This window comes from Agelaius tricolor, unplaced genomic scaffold (assembly GCF_023055355.1).
Source record: "Agelaius tricolor isolate 1412-34295 unplaced genomic scaffold, bAgeTri1.0.p SCAF_1, whole genome shotgun sequence".
NCBI classification, from domain to species: domain Eukaryota; kingdom Metazoa; phylum Chordata; class Aves; order Passeriformes; family Icteridae; genus Agelaius; species Agelaius tricolor.
This window is the reverse complement of record NW_027269261.1, coordinates 7,481,039-7,507,271: the sequence shown is the minus strand read 5'-3', so window position 1 is coordinate 7,507,271 and position 26,233 is coordinate 7,481,039. Positions and strand designations below refer to the sequence as shown.

The window sequence follows — 26,233 nt, the reverse complement described above, 5'->3', positions numbered from 1 at the left end:
ATCATACAAGCCCCACTTATACTCAGACAACATTCTTGTGGGAGTAATATTTATCTTCTTGTGTAGAGAATGTTCTGCCAGCTTGCTGAGGACCTACAAATTAATAATAACACATTCATATTTGTTTCTCTTAGAAAAAAACATACAAATGTTGATTTAGTTTTTTTGTTGTTGTTCTATACCATAAGTTTGAGTTGGAGAATACTGACATTATAAGATTACAGATATGTGTAGCTTCTTGTTGATTTGATACTGGAATAATTTGCCATTTTGTTTACTTTTTGCACCCATGCAACTGAAATTAAATTGTTAGTGTGATGTTCAGGGAGTACCACTGGTTGGATTCCTCTCCAGTTGTTCTTCTAATCCTTTCCAAAACAGAGGTAATTATATGTCATCTATGAGGAATTTGTAATACAGCTCACTATGCCCCTTGAGGATCTTTCTTAAGTCATATGTATGTGAGGCCTGGAAAAATCATGTCCTCACATGGTTATATTTCAATATTAGAAACATGATGATGGTACAGTTGTGCCTTTGTTCCTTCGTGCTCCTGTCTGACTTGGGCTCTGGCCTAGAAGTGATGTTGGTGTCAGAGTATGCCAGATTGGTTGTTTCTCAAAGCAGGGCTATGAAGAAGTTCTTGCCAGTGTGTGAAAGTCACAGCTGGAAAATCTTGTTGATGATGGTTGTTTTGTTGTGGGTTTTTTTTTTTTTTTCTCCCTCATGTTCTTTTGTATCAGGAAGTTACAGGAACAGTTTGTCAGGAGAAGACTTCATGCCAGTTGTACCCCCACATCTGCAGACTGGGCATGGCTCTGACCTGTGTTCACTCCTGCTTTGTGCAGGTGTCCCCTTGCCTGTGAAGGTTCTATGGGTGACCTTGTGCTTCTCAGAACCAAGAACCTGAAATATTGCAGATGTGGCAGGAGCAATCTTCTGGGCCCTCTGAGCCACATCCCGAAATTCAGGACTGCAGGCAGCCAGCTTGTGCTTCAGTGCACCACGGGAGAAGAGTGCTGTGTGCTGTTAGCAGGGGGAAGTGACCGTGACTCCAGGAATGCTGGCTCTCCATTGGCCTGGGGAATATTGGTCAGGGCTAGGCCAAAGGGCATAACTTCAAGCTGGAATGAAGTGTGTAATGTCAACTTCAGTAGCATCTGATAAATGACTCCCTCTCACACTGGGGGTTTATCCTGCAGAAGCACAGCCCCTCTGCTGAATGCAGGACACAGTGCCAGCATGGAAAGTGTGCCTGGAAGCCTTGTAGCCCAAGGGAAGCAGGCTGGCAGCCATTCCTGTAGTTCTTTGCTGCTGAGGTTTCAAGTGGTGCTGCTTCTCTGTCTCTGCCCTGAGATTTGTGCCCTGCAGTCCATGTTTAATCCAACTGATGTTCTCCACTTTAGTTGCCCAGGCTGTATTTTAGCATCACTTGTACACTGTCAGTGGTAGTGCCAAGACTTAGCATGCAGGAGTTGTAGTGAGTCCCCACAGAACGTCAGATTTGCCAGAATCATGCAATGTTAGCACATGCTAAATTTGTACATTCTCATTTACCTTCTGGTGCTTGTTTGTTTTGATGAGTTTGGAGATTTTAGAGGATCAAGCTTGTTTCTGCAAATACTACTGTCTGACACTTTCTTTAGATTTCAAAAACAAAAGATGAGATTTTTATGTTATCACCTGTCTGGCTTTTGGTAAAACTCCCCAGTCTCATTGCAAAACTTAAGAGGGAATTTTGTCAGAAACTGACTAAGACATACAAATCAAATATAATGAACTGGTGCTGCCTGACAAATCCTTCTCATCACCAGTGATCTCTGGACTCCTTTAGGGCAGCTGGGCCCCATGACAGCAGCTTTGTGGCACTCACAGAGCGAGTGAGGTTTGTCAGGCACTGTTTGATCAGAAGGAACCACTGTTGCCACATGGTTCCTGTGCACCCTCGCTTCCGGCCCCTTCTCTGACACAAGACATGTGCTCAGAGCCTGTTTGGGAGACAGGAACTTCTAATTCTGGCTCTGGCACTTTCTCCCTTGTGATGTGAAAGCAGCTCTATGGGCACTTTAAAGGAGTTTTTAAAAAATAGCCTCTAATTAGGGTGCCCACACCTGGGTCTGTAGTCAGAGGCACACTAGGTCTCATTTTCAGAAGTGAATATCTGTGAATCCTCTTATTCTCAGCTGCAATTGTGGATACTGAACATTGAGTAGTCAGGGCAAATTGTTCTTCAGTAGGTTTGTACATGAACTGTGTTGCAGAAGTTTCTGAGCATTAGGAAACTAATGAGAAGTGCTACTATAAAGTGCTACTCTCAACAGCAACTGCAGTTTTCATACTGTGATGCCTTGTGAGATGTGAATTTGAGAAGAAGAGGAGGAGAAATGAAGAAAAATTACCTAAAAATATGGTACAGAAAAGTAGAGTCTGCAGAGTGTGTGACTTACAAAGAATGTTGGGAAAATAGGAAGCTTTCATTTCTTTAAAAACCCCCAAAGCTCTGTAGTCTCATAAGACTGAAAATAACTTCATGTTCTTTGCTGATGCTTTAAAATGTAATGTCTGCTACTCCATCTTCCCTCTCCCTTTTCTGCTCTCAGGAGACCACTTTCTCCAGAAGTGGGTTTTGAGATTTGGGAATACTTGCTCAGAAAGATGGGACGTGTCAGAACACTTCTCAGCTGTCTTAGAGCCAGACCTCAGAACATTATTTTCATTTTTGAGACCCTTCCTCAGCTGAGGCTTGAGGAAGCATCACAAATGAGGCTTATGAAGCATCAATGCCATTTCAAGACAGTCTTATGTTTTTACAAGAAACAAGCAGATTTATTTTGAAAGCAACCAGCCTACAGAATATTGTTCCAAATAAATGAAGATATAGGGTGTCGTAGCTGGTATTTTGGTCTGCTGTTTGCTGTTGGAGCCTGAGTACTTTGGTCTGTGCTGTCTGAATTGTACTAAAGAGTAGCTGAGTTTCATTCTGCCTGCTATCCCCAGGGCCCTCATGAAGAAGAGATTCATATCTCATGAGATTACCCTACTGAGCAATGAAATGAAATAAATAATATTATCTTTGAGTTCTGTCAAGTATAGTAGCTCTCAGAGCCTTTCAAGGCAGTGTTAGCAGGGGCTGGAGCCTGCATCAGTGTGTGAAAAGGCATTCTTTACAAGAGCAATGCCGCAGAATGGAGCCAATGGGAGCCTAATGGGTGGTGGGAAAGAGTGATCCTTCTTTTCCCCTCCCTAATGCAAGCCTGCAGGGGTTTGTTTTCCAGCAGGTGAGAGCCTTGGGGCAAATCAGCCAGCTGGAATTCTCCTACAACAGGAGCTCCTAGGATATCAGTGTACTTGTAGTAGGGATCTTACTTGGGAACCAATTAGGGCTCGTGTTGGTTGTTTCTCCTTGGCAGTTTTAATGAACTCATCACACAGAAGTACTGGAAATAAAAGATTTTGCAGCAGTTTCTGTTAGAAAACCATGGGCTGCCCAATTCCTTCCACAGTAGAATACAATGCTTCAAAAGACAGCAAAGGTTGTTATCATAACTTAGTCATGTGTGAAGAGCCAGGAGAGCTAAAATCAGTTAAATAATTTTATTCTGCTGTAATGTTGGGAAGAAATACTCCCCAGAACAATTGTTCTTCCCTGTTCTGCAAAAAAATTCTGCAAAAACCCACTTGAAATGTGTCTGTCAATGCAAACTAACTCAGGCAGCTACAGTAAATTTCAGATTCTTGCATTATCATTACAGAGGAAAAACTCCCTTTTCTTTTTACTTGTCCACCAGTCCTTTCACTCAATGCCTTTAACATATTTCTATAATTAAATTTCACATAATATCTCTGAAATATGTTATCACATTTGATCATACTTCATCTGAAAAAATCACAGATACTCCTTGTCATACCATCCAATTTCCAGGCTTTGGCAGGGCTGTACAATAACCTCACCATTATCTGTCCTGCCCTATTCCCTATCGGGTGCTAGGACTTGGTTTCTGTTTCAGTTAACCCTTTAGTGCACTCCAAACTGGCAGTATCCAAGAATAAATCACAATACTGTCCTGAGAAATGGAGGAAGATTGGGCATAAGCTTAGAGAAGTCAATAAGAAACTGAAGTTCTACTGACAGGGGGTTTCTGTTTAGGATTTTTTATAGTGCCAGTGTAATAGGAATACAGCTTTTTTGGGCATGATATTGCAAGTCCTGTTTCCACCTTAAGGTACTGAACTGTTGCATGCCAGTCCTTCAGAGCTGATAAGAAGAAATGAAGACTGTGGTTACAGTTACAGTGCATTGTATGTACCTGGAACTCTTCTTAGCTCTGGATCAGGCAATTAAAGATATTTTTAACTTCCAGTCTTCAAAAGGTAATGGAGATTTTTTTACTTTCTATTAGAAAGTGTACTAAAATATTAAGCATATGTAAAAGGCTTATTATGGACAAACAAATAAGCAAACTAGATAGGAATAGGAATGGAGTTTCAGGATGTCATTATAGGGTGCTCATACAGGATTTTTGTGACTCTTTCCACCAGAAGAAACTCACTAGACCACAGAAAACAAAGAATTAGCAGCATTTTATAGTAATGTTATTTTCTCTTTCGTGTTCTGGGGGACCTCATTAGAAGGATGAGTTCCAGCAGTGCATGTGTGTTAATAATGGGCCATACAAATGAGATTATAATAAGAAAATCCTGGATGATACATAAGGAATTAGAGCCAGGAGTCCCTATATAAAAGCAGACATATACTCAGTGAAACTTGAGGAGCTTGGTAAGTCTTTATAGGAGAGGATCCTACAAGTCAAACTCACCAAGCATCCTAAAAATTAATGGTAATCCAAAAAGAGAAGCAAAATCCAGAAATCCTGAATCTTATTCTCTGAACTATTGTAGGCTTATTTTCATTCTTTTAGAACTTTGTCCTTGAAATACCTTTTGGGAAAAACTTTTCATTGAAATAGTGTTAATTACCAAAAAAGGTTTGGAGAAAAAAACAGATTTACTGCTTTTGGGTTATGAGACATTAGAAAAATGCACTTTATCTCCAAAGTCAGTTGTCCTGAATCCCCTGGCCATATGTGATGCTCAAAGTGTGAAAAGAAGTACCTGTGGACTTTGGATGTCAGGACTGATGATTTTGCATTTTAAGGTAGCTGTTTCTTTTAAGCTTTCCTGAAGAACCCAGGAATCCCAATAAATTTTTTGTGTGGCACATGTATACTTGCATTGTTATTTAAACAGGGAGACTTTCCTTCAGGCTCAGTTTTCAGGGATCCACTTTTTTTTCCAGGCATAAATTAAAAATTTTGTATCCTCCCCAGGAACCTGTGGAGCTTGAGAGTTGCTTAAAAGTAAACACTTGTGGAAGAGTTTTCTCTGAACAGCAGGACCATAATGTCTGATATATGTGAAGCATTTCAGAGAACTGCAAAAGGCAAAAGACACTATTAAAAGACATGATAAAAGTGAGGAAAATGCTGTGTCTACTACTCCTGCTACTCCACAACCACTTCTTATCTGTGTTTCCAGTAGGTGCCAATCTCTAAAGATAGGTGTACTACACAGCTGCTAGTTCTGGCCAGTGTACTTTTGGTGTCTGTACTGGCAGAGAATATAAATATTCCAAAGGATAGGAAGGTGTCCTGTGTGATGGGCAACCCAGCATATCAAACAGCTCTGCAGTGCAATGGCTGCTGTTACTGTGCTGTGATTCTGTGCTCTACAAACCCATGACATAGAAACCTTCAAAACAAATCCTAATAGAAAGCTATTTACACAGAGGCAAGATGATTGTAACTCATTTTGAGGTTTTCAGGTGACTTGTACTTTCCTTAACAAGTGCCAATGATTGCCACCCCTAGTAACTTCCCAGGAAAAAACAGCAAATGTGTATTTTTGTCTTTTATGTAGATGATTATTTAGGAATATGTTTAAATCTGCACAAAATGTACTGTTAATGCAAAGTTAAGGCTACAAATATTTTAATTCTGTCAAAATGCATTTTAAGAGGAAGATAGTTTTAAAGCTTGTGAGCATTTTGTACTGACACTTAACTTTAATTTCCAGGAGAAATTGTAAGTGCATAGCAGGCCTGCCAGGACTGGAGTGAGGATGAAACAACACAGTCCAGTGTTTTTTAAGGATGGGATTGAAATTGGCTAGGAAAGGCTGTCCAGCCTGGGAGCTGCAGAAGGGAACACAGCAGGTATGGCACTGGGGCTGGCTGAAAAACTAGGGGAAGGTAGGAATTGTTTGGCATCAGAATCAAGAGGATGAAAGACAGAGATAGAAAAAAAAAAACAAGCAGAAAGAAGAGAAAAATGCAACTGTCTGAGCAAATACATTGAGTCAAAGAGGTGTGTAGTGAGTATGAAATAAGGAAATGGGCACCAGGCTGGGAGCTGGAGCAGGAAATAGGGGAGAACTTGCAGATCTGGAGTGCAAAGGTTGGTTGGAGGTTCAATGAGTTAAAGAAGGGAGACTGAGAACAGGAAGGGAGAATTGGGTCTGGGAGGAGGTGAAAGAAAGTAGGAGTCAGGTGAAGGCTGTCGATAAATAAAGGTATTCTTTTATACTCCTTCCATCACCAAAATGTCTGAGTAGCTTTTAGATAAATATAATAACAACCCCAGTTTTCCCTGGGTGATAGTGAGGACCTTTATCTGTTGAGCTGGAACTAGACTAAGTCATTTGGATGTTTAGTTTGTGCTTTTGGGGGGATAGGAAAGAAATATTTCTTCTTTGATCAGAGACCCTTTGGAGTTTGGTGACAAACTGTGAATGTCTTTTGTAGTGGGAAGCCTTTCTCAAATGATTCTGAAAGATTACCTGCAGTGTTGCTTGAAAAGAACCATACTCTGATCATACTCTGGACTCCCTTTTTTATTTTTTAGTCCAGTTAACCTCAAAAAAGGCAAACTTCATCTGCTCTGTTGTGTTTTGTTTGGCTTGTACTCTGTGCTTTTGCAAAGGGAAGCGGCTGTTGCAGTTTGTAGATGTTCCTGCAGTCTGTGATGCCACTGGAGTTGATCTGGTAGCTCTTCCTCCAACTGGTCCAGTGCATTACCCTGGAAGCTGACTAGGAGCTATTTGGAAAGGTCCAAAGCAACAATGTGTTAGTTTTGCTTGTTTTGTGTTTCATTTTGTTTGGTCTGGGTTTGTTTTTTTTTTTCCCTAGTAACATTTTGAAACAGTGTTTTTAGCTTGATATAAAGGTTGCAATTAATGCATCCTGATGGGAAAGGTGACTGCCTTTGCTCAGTCTCCCAGGCAAGAGGAGAGTTTCCCAACAAGGGAAAAGTGGAAGAGATTATTTTGAAAAACGTCTGCCACTTGGACAGCCCAAAGGAGTACAAGCAGTGGAAATCCACCTCTTTTTTGCTGAATGAGGGCTGTCTACTTTCTATGAAAGATGCTGAAAACAACTTCTGATTTGAGTGCTCCTCTTTTCTATTCATGATATTTGAATCTTCTTTGGCTCCAAGCTGCACCAGCTGTTTTCCACCCTAATCTTCTTTCCCGTAGCAATCTGGCCGCGTTTGCAGCAGCGGTGGTTCCGCCGGGTGAGGATGAAGTACTGCAGTTGTCCTTGGCGTGTTCTTGCCGGCTAAACCAGTGGAATCTCATTAGGGTAGATTCCTTCATGGCCGCTTATGGATGCCTTAGGGTGGAAGATGCCTGTGGTCTGCAGAGATAAAGGCCTTCGGAAAGGAGGAGCAGAGGCTTATCGGTGCTGCCAGTGAAAGATGAGCATCTGGAGTCTTTTTAGAGTTGGGCCAGCTCTTTCTGTGCTGTTCTGTAGGCACTCAAATAGCATTTGTGGCAAAGCTCAAAGGGCCGTACCTGTTCCTGCAGCTCTGGAAAAGCACGGCTTTAATGGCATTAATGGCATTAATCAGCGAAGGTGCAAAACCTGGTAATACTGGAATAGTTTTTCCTTCTCCGGGCAGACAATACGCTGTAGTGCTGACTGCGGTGCTCCTCACGCATTAGAAACCAGCCGGAGCTGCCAGCGGCAGGGCGGGAGCAGCGCTGCGGCCCTCCGGGACACACGAGAGCTCCCGGAGGAAAACACGGGCTCGCCGGGGCCGGGACAGCCGCGCACCCCGCCCCGCCCCGCCTGGCGTCATGGAATTCCAGGGCGCTCCCGCCAATGGCGGCGGGGGCACGTCCGGTAGCACGGGGGGGGACCGGCCCCGCCGCTGACCTCGGGGCTCGGGCACGCCCGGCCAGGCAGGGCCGCAGCCGGGAGCGCGGAGGAGCAGCTCCGCCTGCGGGAGAAGGGAGCGGGAACCGCCGGACGGAGAGCCCTTCCTCCGCACCCCCGGGAGCGGGCAGAGCTAAAGCTGACAGGGACGGGCTATGGATTGTTAACCTCCGGGCAGCTTCCTGCGGCTGGGAACCGGGGCTGCCCCCTTCTAACTTTTCCATCATGGGATATGTGTGTTGTGTGGGGAATTGATGCCAATTTCGGTGCCTGGCTTTTAGAGTTTACTGAGCATTTGCAAATAGTCTGATTGTATAATACTGAACAGCTCAGAGTTCACTTTGGACTGTCCGGTAAGGTGCTGTTCTCTCATAAAATGCTATGAATAGATAAATCAATCCACCAGTACTTCTGTAAGTATAAATAAAGTCCTTTGTGGTTTCTCTTTCCTGACAGCCACCTCTCATAAACTCACCGTAGGGTCAGAGGTGTGTGTGTGTGTGTGTGTGGCATATCTGGTCATGTCTGTGTAGTGCAGCCCGTTGTTTTTATCTGAGCACTAATGCAGACTATCTCTATTTTAGCAGGGTGTTCTGCCCACGATAACACTCTCTTTCTTGTCAGGTTTGATTAGCCCCAAGTGAATGCTCACATGGCTAAACCACTTCTGCTGCTGGAGGTAGTTTGGATGTCTCCACGCAGAGCTGCATTACATCATCATCCGTAATAAAGATTTTGCAAATCAAATATGGCTCCTTCTAATGCCTAAATGACAGAGAAGATGGTGGCACCAGTTGTGTGAGCAGAGGCTCTGACTCTGTAGTTGAGATGCACTTACAGCAATTGCTAGTGGCTGTTCAGTTGTATTAGAGTGCAGGTTACTTTCCCCCAGGGCCTTTTGATCCTGACATTAATAGAAAATAAAGAGCAAATTTTCCCACTAAACATCATGGCAGCTGATACAACTGGTTGGGGTCTGCTGGTGGTGACAATGCTAAACTTACAGTTGCTTTTGCAATAGCTGCACCTCAAACCCCAAACCGTGGCCCAGCACTGATGCAGGAAATGAGGTTCCTCTTCCTTCCCCAACAGCAGATTTTCCTTGTGAACCATCGTTCCTGCAGTGTGTTTCTGAGACAGAAGTACCCCAGCAGCTCCTTCTGACACTCAGGTCTCATTTTACACACCAAGCATGGCCCTCCCACAGCAGATCCTTGCTGGGTGGGCTCTGATGGGCCAGCTTACAGGGAGAAATTTTGTTTTGCTTCTGTGTAAAGAAAAAAAGCCACAGAATCACAGAATCAATTACGTTGGAAAAGACCTCTAAGGTCATTGAGTCCAGCCTTTGTCCAAACACCACTTCCCAACCAGACCACGGCACTAAGTTCCATGTCCAGTGTTTCCTCAAACACATCCAGGGGACAGTAACTCCACCACCTCCCAGGGCATCCTGTTCCAATGTCCAGTCAGCCTTCCAGTGAAGAAATTCCTCCTAATGTCCAAGCCAAACCTCCCCTGGTGCAATTAGAGGCCATTTCGTCTCATCCTGTCACTGGTTGCCAGGGAGAAGAGCCCAATCCCCACCTAGCTACAACCTCTTTTCAGGGGCTTAAGGTCACTCCTGAGCCTCCTTTTCTCCCGGATAAACACCCCAGCTCCCTCAACAGTTCGTCGGAAGATGAATGCTCCAGACCCTTCCCCAGCTCCGTTGCCTTTCTCTGGACAAGCTCCAGCACCTCCACGTCCTTCCTGTAGTGAGGGGCCCAGAACTGGACGCATCACTCCATGTGTGACCCGGGGAGAAAATCACTCCCCTAGTCCTGCTGGCCGCGGGGTGACCCCCAAACCCAAAGAACCCAGCCGGACGGGCAGCGGCGGCCGCGGCTGTGCCCGTCGGCGGGGCGGGGGTGGCGGCCGGGCCGTGAGGGGGACGCGGGGACAGGGAATCCCCGGGCGCGCGCGGCGTGCCTTTTGTGTTTGTACACACGGCCCGGGGGCGGGGCCGGGGGCGGGGCCGCGCCTTCCCTCCATTGTGCGCCATTGGCGGCCGCGCGGGGCCGGGGCGGGGCCGGCGCGCGGGAGGCGGGGCCGGCGCGCGGGGCCGGCCCTCGCCCGTCAGCCATCTTTCAATTGTGCTCCGAGCCGCCGCCAGCGCCAGCCGCAGCAGCTCCGGCTCCTCCTGCGCCCGCCCGCCTGCCCGCCCTCCATCCCTCCCTCCCGCACGGCAGCCGCGCTCGCCCAGCGGACGGGGTAAGTCTGGCGCCGCGCCCGCCGCCCCCCGCGCCCCGACACCCACCGCCGCTGCCCCCCGAGCCTCCCCACAAACTTTTGGGGCGCTCGGGAGGCGGTGGCGCCTCGCGTTCCCCTCGGCCGCGCCGCCTTCCCGGCGCAGCCGGAGCGGCTCCCTCCGCCGGCACCCCCGGCCCCGCTTGGCGCGGTCGTTGCCCCCCTCTGCTCCCCTCGCCCCCGCTCCAGACCCCCACCAGCGGTCTCCCCAGCCCCTCAGCTGCCTCCTCAGCCCGACATCCCCCGGATCGGGGCCGGGAAGCGGTCGCAAAGGGGAGCCGCTCGCCAGCCCAGGGTAACTCTCCTGCCTTCCTTCCCCTGCTCCCCACAGTTGTTGCTCAGCTTCACCATCTTGTCTCTTTTCTCTGGTCACCGACCATATTTTTTTTCCTATTGCATAAAAAACAATAAAAAGGGAAAGAAATTCGCCGAAGGAACGACCCAAACGCGACGCAATTTTTCGGTTTTCGAGTGCAAACTTTTCCGCTGCCTCCCCCTGCATCTGCACCCGCACGGTTTGGAGTTCCTGGCGATATTTTTGGCGTTATTTTTCGCAATTTATTTTTTCCTCCTTTGCAAAAGGACTAGGGCTGCGTTTCGTGATTGTTTCCATTTTGTTCTGGCTCTGGGAGCTGAGTTTGCCTGTGAGAGGCGCTTGGGAGCGAGGCAGCTCTTGGGGAAGCAGTTGCACAGAAAGAGAAAGACGGCACCCAAAAAACAACCCCCCGAAAACAAAGTTTGTTGCTTTCTCGCACTTTATCCGGCCCCTTTCCTTTTCGCACGATAAACGCCGGGCTGCCTGCGGTTGCCGGCGGCTCGGGGAGCGCGGGCGCCGGGCAGCCCGGGGAGGGCCGGCGGGGGCTGCCGCTCCTCCGGCCCCCGCTCCGCAGTTTCGGAGGAGGTTTTCCGGCGGGTGGGAGCGGCGGGTCGGTGCCAGCCCCCCGATGTTTGCCGGGCGGTATTTGCAAACACTTGGCAGGTGACGGGCGGCCGGCGGGGGGGAGGCGACAGCCGCCTTTCCGCGCCTGCTGCCGTGCGGCTCGCTCGGCTTCAGCCGCCGCCGCTTTGATATTGAATTCGTGGGCAAAAAAAAAGCTGTATTTTAATATTCCGCGATCGGCCGGCGTTTAATTTCTAATTTAATTTTTTCCTTTTTTGGTGTGTTTTTTTTTTTTTTTTTTAACTGGCCGTCGGAGGCGTTCGGCCGCCGCGGGCTCGGCGCTCGGGGCTGGCGGGGCAGGGACGCGTTGCGCGGGACGGGGGCCGCGCTGCCGCCCGCCCCGGGGGCAGGTGCCGCGGGGGGGCTCACGCCCAGCGGGGCGACCACCTCCCCCCCTGCCCCGCCTGCCCACCTTCCTCCTGGCAGGTGTAAGGCAGCGACGTCGGCAGGAGCATGGCCCGTACCAAGCAGACCGCCCGCAAGTCCACCGGTGGCAAGGCGCCCCGCAAGCAGCTGGCCACCAAAGCCGCCCGCAAGAGCGCGCCCTCCACTGGCGGGGTGAAGAAGCCGCACCGCTACAGGTAACGCAGCGCCGCGCACAGGCGGCCGCGGGGCGCGACCGGGCAACCTCCCCCCCCCCCCCCCCCCCCCCCCCCCCAAAAAAATCCCTCCTTCTCCCCCCACCCCGCGGGACCGATAGGCGGGGGGCGCTTCTCCCCGCCTCCTCCGCGCTCCGCTCTCCGAGCAGAATAACAAAAAAAAAAATTAAGAATAAAGAATAAAACCACCAAAAAGAAAGCAAGCGCGAGTCCACGCCAGCCGCAAAAATAGAAATTCCCAGGGCGGCACCGACCCCCGGCGTTTGTCATCAGCTCCTTTCCGGGCGTTCCGGTGCTGGTGACTACAAAATCGACACTCCGCCCCCCCGCGGCGGACGCGGCTCGGCGATTCTTTTAAATTTTTATAATTCTGTGCTCGCGGTTATCTGGAGGCCGCAGCAGGGCTGCGCCGCCGCCAAGTTTATTGTTACCGGCGCGGTCCGCGCTCCGCTCGCGGGGCCGGAGCCGGCGGCGGCGGCGCTGGGCGGGCGCGGGGCCCTGCAGGGCGCGGAGCCGCCGCCAGAGGGAGCCGCGCACCCGCGGATGCGGCGGGGATCCCGCAACCCCCGCGCCCGTCCCGGATCCCGGCCCTGGGATAGCGGAGCGGAACCGGCGACAGGGCTGTCACAGCCCCCCCGGTCCTGAGCTTCTCCACGCCTGGCTCCGGGCAGAGCGGCAGCAGTCGTGGTTCAGCTTGCGGGATGGTTTTGGGCTAGGTGTAGGTGTTCCTTGGGGAAAATATGGATGGGGAAGAAGTGGGTTTTGAATAGGGGACTTAATGTAAAAGTCCAAGAGGGGATTTATTAATGCATCGAGGAGTCTGAAGAAGATGGAGCTGGGCTCTTCTCAGTGGTGCCAAGCAACAGGACAAGAGGCAATGGGCAGAAATGCACAGGAAATTCCACCTGAACATGAGGAAGAACTTTACTGTGAAGGTGACTGAGCATTGCAACAGATTGCCCAGAGTGGTTGTGGAGTCGTCTTCCTTGGAGATATCCAAAAGCCATCTGGACACAATCCTGAGAAACAATCTCTGGGATGATCCTGTTTGAGCAGGGAGGTTGGGCCAGGTGACCCACTGTGGTCCCTTCAAACCTGACCCACTCTGTGATTCTTGCTCTAGGTGTGAGGCAGAATTCATCAATTGGGAGAAAAGTAATAAAGCTGGATCAGGAAAAGACAAAGCTTCCACAGAAATAAATGTGGTATTGATTTCACAGATGGACATCATGTTTGCAAACATATGTTGCTATTCTGAATTTGTCATTCTGACACCAAAACTAACGTGGGGAAATACACTGGATAATTTTGACTGTCAATATAACAGAGAATATACATTTTGTTGGTTCTGTGAATGTTGACAGTGGAGAAGAAGAAGCAATTTCCCTTAAAATCAGGGTTCCTGTCAGGCCCCTTGGGGGGTACCTTTGGCACAGCCGAACTCACGGCAGCTCTGTGGTTTGCCACATCTGCACTGAGCTGTGCTGCTGGTCACTTGGACAGCACATGTTGGCCAACTGTTCCCTTGGTGAAGTCAGTCCTTGGGAGTGTGCCTGGCCTGAGGGATCCCTGCTGAAGCCAGTGGGAGTTGGCAGAGATTGGTGGTGAGGAGACAGTGACCCTTTGCCAGCAGAACTCATTCTGTGTTGTAAATGCTGGGACTCTCATAGGAAAAACAGAAGTGTGTAGTGCTTGGTTTAGTCTGGAGGGTGGACTCCTCTTTTTAAGGCAATGCAGAATATATTTTCAATACTAATTATCTTTATTTCCACTGTGTTTTAATTCTAACAGGCCGGGTACCGTGGCTCTGCGTGAAATCAGGCGCTATCAAAAGTCCACCGAACTTTTGATCCGCAAACTCCCCTTCCAGCGTCTGGTGCGTGAAATTGCTCAGGACTTCAAGACAGATCTGCGCTTCCAGAGCGCTGCCATCGGTGCTTTGCAGGTGAGCTTTGGGAGAGCCCCGGTCGGTCGGGATCCCCCCGGAGCCCCGCCCCACTCCCCCATTGGCCAGGCTGTTTCCAGGCTTCCTCTGGGTGCCCTCTGATTGGTGGGGCTGCCGCGGTGGGCGTGGCCCGCACAGCTGGGAGGGATGCTCACCTCAGCCTTGCCTTGCCCTGGGAGTGCCTGTGGGCACCATAGGATAAAACAGCACAGGGGCAGCTCAGCAGCTCCTTACAGAGCCTAAAAGTCTGGTTTTATAGGTGGTGCTTTGGGGTTTTTTTTAAATAGCCCCTGGATTTGTTAGAGTAGTGCTTAAGATGCTCAAGGAAAACACATTTCCTCCACCTTTGAGCTCTGCAGTTGAAGAGGGAACAGTGTGTGAAGCAGATTCAAGGGTTTCCAAGTGGGGACGTCTTGGTGTCCTCAAATGCCCTCTAAAGAAAAACAGCCCAATAAGCCACATCTAAACACAGTTAGGGAAACAGCTGCTTTCCTAGGGTGTATTTGATACTAAGCACATTTAAAAATATATTAGTTATGTAATTTATTTAGATTATACAGAGAGAAAAATATTAATTACTCTTTCTGGCCCAAATTTTTGAACCTAAGTTAGGACCCCCCACAAGACTGAGTTCTTATCATGGGGACATCTCCCTCTTGTGATAATAGACACTCCTGATTGAAGATAGCTGTTGAAAGATTGTTCCAGAACATATCTGTAGTTGATGTCTGACATGCAGGCAAAATGGTCTCTTTCTAGTTAATGACTTCCACTTGATAAGGGGCCAAGACATTTGCCATGAGAGCCCATAAACTTGGGCATGTGTTCAGCTTCAAAAGGGGCCTGTGTGTGTTTGCAGAGCTGCTGTTTTTGCTTTTAGTTATGTGTGGTAGTTCTTAAATCTTGAGGTTTATCTGTGTGTCTCTTTATCTAGATCTGCCCATTAAAATTTAGTAGCTGTTACACTTTCAGAAAGCTCCTGGTTTGAATGTTCCTGGTTTTGCATTAAGGAGTTGTTGGTATGCAACCTGGTCACATACAATTCCTAGTGGGTCCTGCTTGCATTTGAAAAAACAAGAAAACTCAAAAAAGTATTTTTTTAAATTAACCCCTTGGGTACCATGATGTTTGTGCCAGCAAGGATATTTGGTGAAGTGTCTTAACTTTTCATGTAGTGATTTGACAAAACTGCATTAGGGATTCTCATATCCTCCTGCAAATTAAATGACTTCGTAATACCACAGTCCTCATGTGCTGTAGTAAATATTGGGTTTATTTCATATTGGATAATCTTATGTTTTTAAACAGGATCTTTGAACCTAATAAGTTGATTCCTGGAGTTCCTGGCAATGAAGTGGTTCACACAAGTTGTTCTCTTGTGTGTATTGTAGAAAGAGTGACCTCACCCTCCTTCTTATGATTGAGCCCCATCATTCCCCCCTTCTCAGCCCAGGTGTGGCTGTGTCCAGTACTGGCACACTAAGGTGCTTCCTGGGAGATTGATAGGGTTAGAATTCCATGTGTTCCAAAAGTGTTTGAACAATTACCATTGCTGTGCTGGGCTTAGCAGCAGCTAACTTCAGGTGAGTCAGGGAAATATTTGGGTGCAGCTGAGCATCTGTGTAGCTCAGAGTCCTGCCTGCAGCTGTCCAGTGACAGGGAGAACCACTGTGCTCAGCTTTGTTCTTGTGCTGCCCCTGGCTCTCTCAGGTGTGAGCTGAGAGCTGTCTGTGGTGGTGGGGGCCAGTGCTGTGTCCCCAGATGGGCAGGAAGGAAGTACAGGAACAGGACAGTGTCTGATGGTAATTCCCTGACTGATGCCTGGTTTTGATGGTTCAGGGAGCTCCTGAACCTAAAGGAGTTCTCATTTCTGATAGTTCTCAGTAGATTTTTTTCCTGCTATTTTTTGACTTAAGCCACCTCTTCAGTGTCTGTGGAAGGAGCTGTATGCCTGAACTGTGTGTTGGGAAGGAATACGTGTTCTTCATTTCCCTGGCACCTGCCAGTTTCACCTGATGCTCAGTGACTCTTAACTCTGGAAGAGGCAACAAACAAGTCCCTCAAACAGTGTAACCCAGCCTTTGAAAAGAGAATTTCCTAAACAAACTAACCTGCTGATAATGTAACCCCTTCCTGTCTCGTGAGAGTCCCATGGGAGTATAAGTTCTGCTGTGCTCTGGAGGATGTCCTTACCAAATAGCAGCAGTACACTACTTTAGACATGAAATATTATAAGAAAGTGGAGGGTTTTCATTTCTGAAAATCTCAAACTTTTGATATTTGTGAGTAATAAAGATCAAAACCTCAACTTAATGCCACGTTACCCTGTATTTTAATCCTCAACTACGAATCTTTCTTTTTCCTGATGCTCAGAGATTGAAAATGCTCTTCCCTCTTTTCTTCCACACTAGGAGGCAAGTGAAGCCTACTTGGTTGGGCTGTTTGAAGACACCAACCTGTGTGCTATCCATGCCAAACGTGTCACAATCATGCCAAAAGATATCCAGCTAGCACGCCGCATACGTGGGGAGCGTGCCTAAAGCCTCGCCACCATGGGTCTGTCATCCTCCAAGCAAAATCTTCTTCCTGTTATTGGTAGTAATGAACGTTAGATATTTTTTCCATGGGGTTAAAAGGTACCTTAAGTATATGGTTGCAAGTGGAAAAATAGGGGACAGAATTGGGTATTGGCAAGTTTTCTTTCCATTTTCATTTGTGTGTGGATTTTTAATATAAACAAGGGGGACATAAAAACAAACAATGCGGTCAAAAAAATAAAAAATAAAAAATGTGAATCGTTGAAACTTGTTCACCAAAACAACTTTATAAAAAAAATTATAAATAAACATGTCAAATTTTTCTGGACAATGCCAGCATTTGGATTTTTTTAAACAAGTAAATTTCTTATCAATGGCAACTAAATGGTGTTTGTAGCATTTTTATCATACAGTAGATTCCATCCATTCACTATACTTTTCTAACTGAGTTGTCCTACATGCAAGTACATGTTTTTAATGTTGTCTGTCTTCTGTGCTGTTCCTGTAAGTTTGCTATTAAAATACATTAAATGATGCTTGGTTTTAGTCTTGATTTTTAAATATTACACATGGGTTATATTGATTCAAAAGTGATCAGCCTTTCCTCCCCTTTTGCTCTTCAATGCATGGCCTAATTCCTTGGGGCAGATCTAGGAAATACTGGGGGTGCTGCCTTGGCTGAAGTAGTTTATATATGAGGATCTTTTAAGAGTGAGGATTGGTCTGCTCCACATAAAAGTGAGTTTAGTGAGTATAGTACCAGGTGGAGTCTGGAACCGAGCTGAGCTCTCTAAGCTATAGTGCTGAGAAGCAGCAATTTGTTATTTAGATTCCTTTCTTACTTGATTTTGTGCTGAATTTGGAAGCATTTCTGATTTCATGTTTTTTTAGTATGGTGTAAGTGGTGGAATGTAGCGGTTTGGGTTTTTCTGTTTTAGGGTTTTATTTTTCTTGGGTGTTTTTTGTTTTGTTTTTTTTTTACCCTTTTTTCACTCCATTGGTTTCTTGGTTTGTAGGTGTTCCCTTTTTGGTTGACTACCTTTCTGTTTCCATCACACCCTGTAGCATTTTTGAGAGCTTAGTCCACATGTGATTAGTTTCAGCTTGTACACGCCAATCTAAAAGACACTTTTGTACCATTTTTGTTACAATTCTTCACAGAAGCAGTACCTGGACAGGATCACACATTTCAAACCTACTGGGTTTTTACATTCTCCTACAATTGCTGATGGAAGTTCACATGAAGAAATTTACTGCTGAAATCCCATCCTGTGGAAACCTGGTTTTCATTTTTCCCCTTGAAATTTGCTGAAGGGTTCTGGCAGACCAGTCTGGAAACGAGTTATGTGCTGTAGTTCTTGATAGCTCTTGCAGATAATGAAATGAGCTCCACAGAAAAAAAAAACGTGGGTGGTGAACAGATTTCACCTCCATGCTAAGGCTCCTGCAGAGCTTATTTGCTGCTAACTTCTTTTGAGAGGTTTTGAGTGAGCTCTAAACACAAGTGAATTTGTCTGAAGATTTCCAAAGAGGATTAATAGAGATATATTATCTGCTTTGGTATCTTGAACGGAGAGCCAAAAATTACAGAATAAATCACATTATTCATAACTTGCTCGGCTTTGGTAATGAATGCTATCTGCAAGGGTTGTGCAAAGTAAAGTCTATTTAATAAATGGAGTGGCTTGTCACAGGCAAGACTAATGCTAGACAAAATGTGATCACATCCTTTTGATGCCATGCAGTTCATAGCTATCAACTAAAAATTAAGGAAGACTTGTCTTGGAGCACCCAGAACAACAGAAATATTAAAGGTGAGCAATTGAGATTGAACTGATTTAGGGTGTCACTTCTGTCTATTGATAGCAAGCCTGTTAAACTTGCTATCAATGCATTTCAATATCATTAACTACTTGTTTTGTCCTGTACTTCAGAATTCTGTTTCACCTATCAGTCAGCAGTGCTGCAAGCACTTACACAAACAGGTAATTAGGCTGAGAGTTTTTAGTAATTAATCTGGGACTGAAGTTAGATAAGGAATTTAGGCGTTTTTTCTTTCTTAGGAATGTTAGGAAACCAAATCTCAAAACTTTGGTACTCAAATGACATACTGAGTTCTCTCTCTTTGAGAGAATTGGGGTGAGGAATATCCCAGTTTAACTGACAGTGCAGTTAAATAGTTCAAGGCAGAGGAAATCCTAATAGAAGATGAGGGGATCAGGAATCTGAGCAGATAACATTTTACTGTTCAGTGCTTTGCCTCCAGCTTAGGGATAAACTTTGCCTTTTTGAAAGTTGTGGTCCTAGATGCAGGGGTATCCTTTTAGTGATTAGCTGTCTGTGCCTGAAGCAATGCCAAGAAACTTCAGTTTCCAAAATAGTTTAAGTCTTCCTCTCCTTCCCCTCCAATACCAATTTTTTTGTTTCCTGGGCAGTGCAGCTACAGCTGAGATTTTGAACACCAGAAACAAGTTCTGGTCCTGTGGATGTGCTTCTGTGGAGCAGTTTAACTGTTCTGAGTGGAGGGATGGGTGTGAAGTGGCTCCTTGTTAGTATCAGTCATATCCAGAAGTTGAGCATCTCTTTAAAATGTTGTTTGATGTATGTCCAGTGCCCAATTTCTGAATTATTTTGGTGAAGTCCTTTATGATGTGTTTGTGATAAGTAGGGTTTTAGGTCTCTGTTTTACATTTGTATTTTAGCAGCTGTATTTGCTTGCTGTTTCCTCCAGAGCAAATACAAAACCTCATTTTAAGTTGGTTGCTTTGTATCAGCAACACAAAAAGTCAACTTGCTTACTAGAGCCAAAAGTTAACGTAGTGGGAAATAATTTCAGACACAAGATCAATTTCAGACACAAGATCAGTCTCTCTTATGTGGCTTTATCAAGTTCAATGAGCAGTTCTTGAGAGCTTGACTAAGAGGGAGCTTAAGCCCAGCATTTCAGATTTTATTTAGGAAAGTAACTTGCTGACTCTAAATTAACTAATATTGGTGTACCTATGTTTTAGTGTTGCCTCTCTGGGCTGTGTTCCTCCAGCCCTTTATCCCACCTGGCAGTAGCTGTTGGGTGATCCTAATCCAGGCACCAGATTCCACTTTTTTTTTTAAATGAAAGAAGTGTATCTCACATCCATACTCCCTGTGCCACCATTTTTGGTCTCTGCATATCCACCTGCTCTGAAGATCTGGAGCTTAACTTTAAGATTTAAGGTTTAATAAAGTACAGGCAATGTTCTGGTCAAATATTTTGTTCACTGTGATTTTATTTCTTGCTCTGGCAAAAAACCCACTTGACTTTTCTTGGCCTTCATAGGAGTAAGAACTTAACAACACTTTTCATAGAACTTGGTTTCAAAGGCTGTGGAAGTAAGAGGAGGAATTCTAGTGTCAGGATAGTTGTTGGGTTCTTTTTTGCCCCTGGTCCAGATCAGGAAGATATTGAGGAGCTGTTTGCTCAGCTCTTACTTTGTGTAATGACTCATCCTCAGTGATGAGATGTTTTTGCACTAAGTGGATGTTGCAGACCTGTTTGTGACAGGTTGGCCTCTAAATATTTTGTTGAACAGAAAGGCACTGTTTGTGTATTCCTTTTTTTAATCTGTGAGGAGGCTTAGATCTTTAGACCTTGGTAATACAATGTCAAAAAGATAGCTGGGTGTGTAAAAAGCTTTACATCTGTAAATAATAGTGTTAAAAAGGGATTGTTAGGATTGCATGGGCTTACAGGATCTTAATGTAAGCTACCTTTTTGATTGCCTTCCTGGAAATATTACCTGTTACATGATCAAAACTAAATAAATATACAAGAAATTACTTATTTTAAACCAAGACACTTGCCTAATTCTGAGAAATGGCTGTAAAATGCTGAGGCTCAGGAATGCTCTCAGCTGCAGCACATCTAGGCTGAAGCTTTCTGCTTTTTCCTTGGTGGTGATCCTTACTGTCCCTCCACAGCAGTAACACCATGGATCAGGACATGGGGGTAAAATCCCACAAAAAACAAGGTTGGGGTCAAAGGCAGGGGGTGTGTGCTCTCCAAGTCATCATAGTTGCTCTTCAGTGGGAAATAAGCCTGGATTTTCTGTCCATCTCTCTTGAGAACACATTTGTAGGCTTCTATGTGATTTGAGACGTGCTCTGCTGTTGTGTCCCCTGCCAGCAGCATCCCCCTCATCTCCTTCTGCAGGCAGGCTATTACACACAGCAGGGTCTCTAGCAGCAGGGGGGCTTTATCTTACTGAAAGCTCCTGTGATGTCAGAAAGATTTAAGTTTAAAAAAAAATAAATCCTGGAAAAGAAAAAAAAATCCCTACAGCTCTGGCAACCACTTGTGCCTCCCGATGGTGGCAGAGCTGAGGGTCCTCACCCTGCTCCCTTGAGAGGAGCTGCCTTCACCTCTTTGGGATCATGTGTGTGCTGTTCCATGGAGGCATCCCGAGCAAAACCCAGCTGGAAAATATCTGTGGAAAATGCCTCTGGACCCCAGAGTGAGTGAGAGCTTCTGTGATAAATGCTGACCCTTGGGTTTGCTCCTGAGCAGTTGCTCTCCCTTCCTGCCAACCTAGATTTGCAAGAAATTGTGTGATTGAGGAAAACTTCAGTTGAATTGGCGAGGGGTAAATTCTCCCTTCTGCCTTCATCTTGTGCCTGCTTTGAGGAGAGGCTGAGACAGCACCTCAGTCAGCAGCAGGTGAGGGATGTTCCTTTATTTTCCTGGGACTGGAGGAGCAGGAGGCCTGGAGGAGCTGCCCAGCCTCCCTCTCCCAGAGCATCAGTGCCTGGCAGCTGAGCCCTGTCAGGAGGCCAGGCTGGGAGCGCTGCCAGGAGAACACATGGCCATGGTGCTGCCTGAGGAGCCGGCCCTGGCAGGATGGGCACCGGCTCCCGCTGAGGGGCTGCGTGTCCTGGAGCCTGGAGCCGCTCCCAACAGCCCCAGAGCCGGCTCAGGAGGGGCTCGGGAGGGCTGCCAGGCTCGGGTCTGCACATCCAGGGACCTCGGGCTTGGGATCGGCCGGGGAGCGGGGAGGGACCGGCACAAGGGCCGTGTGCTGCTGTGCTGGATGGATGGATGGATGCATGGATGGATGGGTGGATGGATGGATGGATGATGGATGGATGGATGGATGGATGGATGGATGGATGGATGATGGATGGATGGATGGATGGATGGATGATGGATGGATGGATGGATGGATGGATGGATGGATGCATGGATGGATGGATGATGGATGGATGGATGGATGGATGGATGGATGGATGCATGGATGGATGGATGGATGCGTGGATGGATGGATGTGTGGATGGATGCATGGATGGATGGATGATGGATGGATGGATGGATGGATGGATGGATGGATGCGTGGATGGATGAGTGGGTGGATGGATGGATGGATGCATGAATGGATGGATGGATGGATGGATGGATGGATGGATGGATGGATGGATGGATGAGTGGGTGGATGGATGGATGTTGGCTTTTCCTTTGTGCCTCCTGCCATCTCCGGCCCGCTGGGCCGAGGGTGGGGAAGGTTCTCAGAGGAGGGGAGGCTTCTCCAGCAGATCCTGGGGGTGTGAGCAGCATTTGGAGCATGGGTATGGAGGGGCTTGACAGCTGGCCTGCAAGCAAAGCTGAGGTAATAGAGGAAATAACAATTGATGATTTTCCAGTGTATCCATAGCAAAGAAGAAGACAAGACTGTCAGCATAGAAACAGACTAGAAAAGATACATGAAAATTTTTGTAAGCTACACTATGTGCATAAGTAGATGTGTATCCATGCCTTATTAAATTTCTGTAAAACTTTTGCCAATTATATTGACGTTAATTGCTTTGCACCAATGAATATAATAAGTTATTGTGATGCAGTTAATGACCTAAGATCACGCTTTGTTAAGAATATACAAGCTAAAGACCACGCAGAATAAAAAACTTTTTTCTTCTTGGACCCTGATCATGTGTGTGTGTCACATCCAACCCAACAGTGACACAGGGGGGGCAGGCTGAGGGCAGCACTGCTCTGCCTGGGGAACAGGGTGGGAGCTGGGCCTTCAGCAGGCAGATGTGAGCAGCAGGAGCAGCCCCAGGGGCTGGTTTGGGGGATCCTGCTTTGCATGGATGCACTGTTTTCCTGGCATTCCCTCTGATACATTCAAGTTTTTTTTAAGCAGTCCCTTATGATGACTCTTAATGCTGATTTCTAATTCACAAAAGAGAGACCCTGTTTGCTGACACAGAAATTACATCTCTCAATTTAAGGACACAGTTTAGGTCAGAAAACCTCTCAGAATGGATCCTCCTCTTTCTCATTATACTGATTTAGCTAAATGGCAGTTTTGGAACTAGAGAGTGCCACGGCAGTAGTTTGCAGCGCTGGCTCTTGGAGCAGCCACAGGGGTGACACCAGGGAGCTGTGACTTGCTCCTGTCTGGGCTGGAACTGGGCTGGGTGGGGAGCTCAGGTGTTTCCTGAGAGAACACAGCACCAGCAAAGGAAGGAGTTACACAATCTGGGGACTTGCAGTAGCTGTGGGCTCCCTCCAGCCCCCTCCTTGGGTCTGTGTGTGCCAAAAATGAGCAGAAGCTTTTTCTTTGCATCGTTGAGGAAGAGGGACTCATTTAGTGGATCAGGGTTAGGGGCTTTTGTGCTGATGCCATCCCCACCCCCCCAAGAGAAAGAAATCCTTCCTCCTTCCCCTTCCCTGGGACATGAAATGCTTTAACATTATGGTATTTGCCCTTGTTTTGAAGGGTGGAACTGGCTCTTTGATAAAAGCTCCAGCTCTGCTGTGCAGCTCACACACAGTGGAGTTGAGAGATGTTTTCTGCCTGGTGTCACCGTGGAGCCTCGCAGACACTGAATCCCTCTAGAGGAGGGCACATCTGCTCAGGAATCTGATCTCATTTCTGCCTTATAGGCTCTCCAGCTAAATGGACCATTTGCTCTCATGAAAGTAATTGCTTTGAATGCTGTGGAGAAGAGAAGCCAAAGCCTCAGACAGCATCTAACCTCGCTGGTGTTTATTCAATGAATTAATAAACACCAAGAGGGCAGTTCACAACAGCACACAGCCTGTTTTTAAGCCATCCTGGACACTGCTAGGAGAGCACAGAGTGCAGCAGCCCCTGCTCTGCCTTCCTGAGCCTCAGGAGATGCTGTGAAACGCTCCAGTGCCAACACTGAAGCTGCCCTGGCCCTCCTGCTGCCCAGGGAATGTGCTCCCAGCAGCAGGGACGGAACACAGAGAGCCTGGGAAGCCTGGGTCACCCAAACTCCGTGTCAGGGTGACTTGTGTGCTCTCCCTGCATGCCAGAGAGGCATAATTCCCTTCCTGCCATCAATCTTCTTCCTCTCTGCCCGGCCCCTCTCTGCACATCCACAGCTCTGCTCCCTGGAGCACAGGAGTGCCACAGCATCCCCTGTGTGAAAGGAGCAGAGGGTCCTGCCCTGCACAGGCTCCCTCTCCTGCCACTGCACCCACCCACAATGAAAACAGTGCTATATATACATAAATTTATTGTAAATATAGTGTATGTAATTATATATGTGCATACTAAATATATCATAATAATATGTTATTATTAGTTATTAAACTAAACTAAACTAAACTAAATTAAAATAAAATATATAAAATAAAATATGTTATAAAAATAAAAACAGTGCTATATATACATAAATTTATTGTAAATATAGTGTATGTAATTATATATGTGCCTACTAAATATATAATAATAATAATATGTTATTATTAAAGTTATTAAAATAAAATAAAATAAAATAAAATAAAATAAAATAAAATAAAAATAAAATATATAAAATATATAAAATAAAATATGTTGTTATGAAAATAAAAAGTGTTATATGTACATAAATTTATTGTAAATATAGTGTATGTAATTATATATGTGCATACTAAATATATAATAATAATATGTTATTATTAAAGTTATTATAATAAAATAAAATAAAATAAAATAAAATATATATAAAATAAAATATGTTATTAAAAAATAAAAACAGAGCTTTATATTATATTTTATATTTACAATATATTTATTGTAAATTTAGTGTATGTAATTATATATGTGCCTACTAAATATATATATTTTATATATATTTATATATATAATATATATATAATATATATAATATATATATTTTATATATGTATATATATGTATATATATATTTATATATTTTATTTTATTTTATTTTATTTTAATAACTTTAATAATAACATATTATTATTAAAGTTATTATAATAAAATAAAATAAAATATATAAAATAAAATATTTTCTTATAAAAATAAAACCAGTGCTATATATACATAAATTTATTGTAAATATAGTGTATGTAATTATATATGTGCATACTAAATATATAATAATATGTTATTATTAAAGTTATTATAATAAAATAAAATAAAATAATAAAAATAAAGTATATAAAATGAAATATGTTCTTATAAAAATAAAAACAGTGTTATATATACATATATTTATTGTAAATATATTGTATGTAATTATATATGTGCATACTAAACATATAATAATAATATGTCATTATTAAAGCATGTGAGGTTAGACAGATGCTTTTTTAATGTTCAAATTATAATATATTTATGATAATTATATATTTAGGCATATTAAAAAATACTTCCTCAGTCTCATTCCAATGTTACAATGGGAGAGGAATGGAATGTTATGATAGAAGGCTGCTGCTAGCTTTATATATATATATAACTCTATACTTTTATTTTTCTGTAGGGCTATTTTATTTCTCCATAGGGTTAAAGGTAGGTTGCCCTAGGTTTACTTGGTAATATTGCCTTTTCTGTATTTTTTTGTAAGTGGCAAAAATTATTGTGGATTCTTCAGAAAGAAGAAACATATTTACTGATGTACAGTGTTTAAATGGCACCAGCCAAAGTGTGGAGCTCACGTTCATCACCCAGGCCACAGCCACCAGGGGCCAGCCCAGGCTCTTTCTGTAGAGGCTGTGAAGGGCTGTGAAGGGATTTGTGTCCCTCCTGCTCTGCCCTGCCCTCTCCTCCCCTCCTCTGAGAGCCACCTTCACAGACCCAGCACACTTCTAATGATCATTTCTTTCCTGGGTTTCTTTTACCAGATATAAGAAAATTAATTTTGTTTCTCCAGCAGTCTTCCATCCTGGTGGGATTCCAGCAGGTGCTCTGCAGAGCAGCTCAGGCTCGGGGGGGTGTTTGCCTTTGCAGAGATGACCTGACTGGCACCACATGGAACTGCTTTTCTTCATTTATTTTATTTCTTTTATTACGCTGCTGCTGCTGTCCTCAGGATCACTCCTTCAGCTGGCCTAATCGTGGTGTGTTTGTTGGTGCTGATTTTGTCCCAGCACTGTGGGCATTCACAGAGCACCCATTGCCCCATCCCATGGGTACAGGGAGCTGCTGGACCTGGGAGCCAAACCTCAGCCCCTGGGTGAAACCCGTAAGGAGCTGAGCTGTAGCTTTGGGGTGAAGGCAGCCAAAATAAAATTAACCCAGAAAATACCCACAGGTGTTTGTACAATGGCACAGCTGTGGCCAGGGCTCCACAAGCTGAGGAAGAGCACACTGGAAGTGTTTCCATATCAAATAAACTCGGGACCAAGCACAACAAACCACAGGGTGGAGCAAAAGTGTGCTGGAGACTCAAAGGAACAAAAAATGGGGACTGTGGGTGCAGTCAGCACTA

At 45.4% G+C, this 26,233-nt stretch overlaps 1 protein-coding gene and 1 long non-coding RNA gene across 2 annotated transcripts; both read left to right on the top strand.

Moving 5' to 3' along the window:
• Positions 1–4,240: 4,240 nt before the first annotated feature.
• LOC139587436 (uncharacterized) lies at positions 4,241–8,959 on the top strand. The gene is made up of 2 exons (XR_011678396.1): positions 4,241–4,371; positions 6,073–8,959. It is a non-coding gene; the product is annotated as an uncharacterized lncRNA (long non-coding RNA).
• Positions 8,960–10,310: 1,351 nt separating this feature from the next.
• Positions 10,311–17,054, top strand: H3-3A (H3.3 histone A). The gene is made up of 4 exons (XM_071421747.1): positions 10,311–10,462; positions 11,865–12,019; positions 13,829–13,982; positions 16,394–17,054. The coding sequence occupies exons 2-4, from the start codon at positions 11,892–11,894 to the stop codon at positions 16,520–16,522; spliced, it is 411 nt and encodes a 136-aa protein (XP_071277848.1). The 5' UTR covers positions 10,311–10,462; positions 11,865–11,891; the 3' UTR covers positions 16,523–17,054.
• The last annotated feature ends 9,179 nt before the right edge of the window (positions 17,055–26,233 follow it).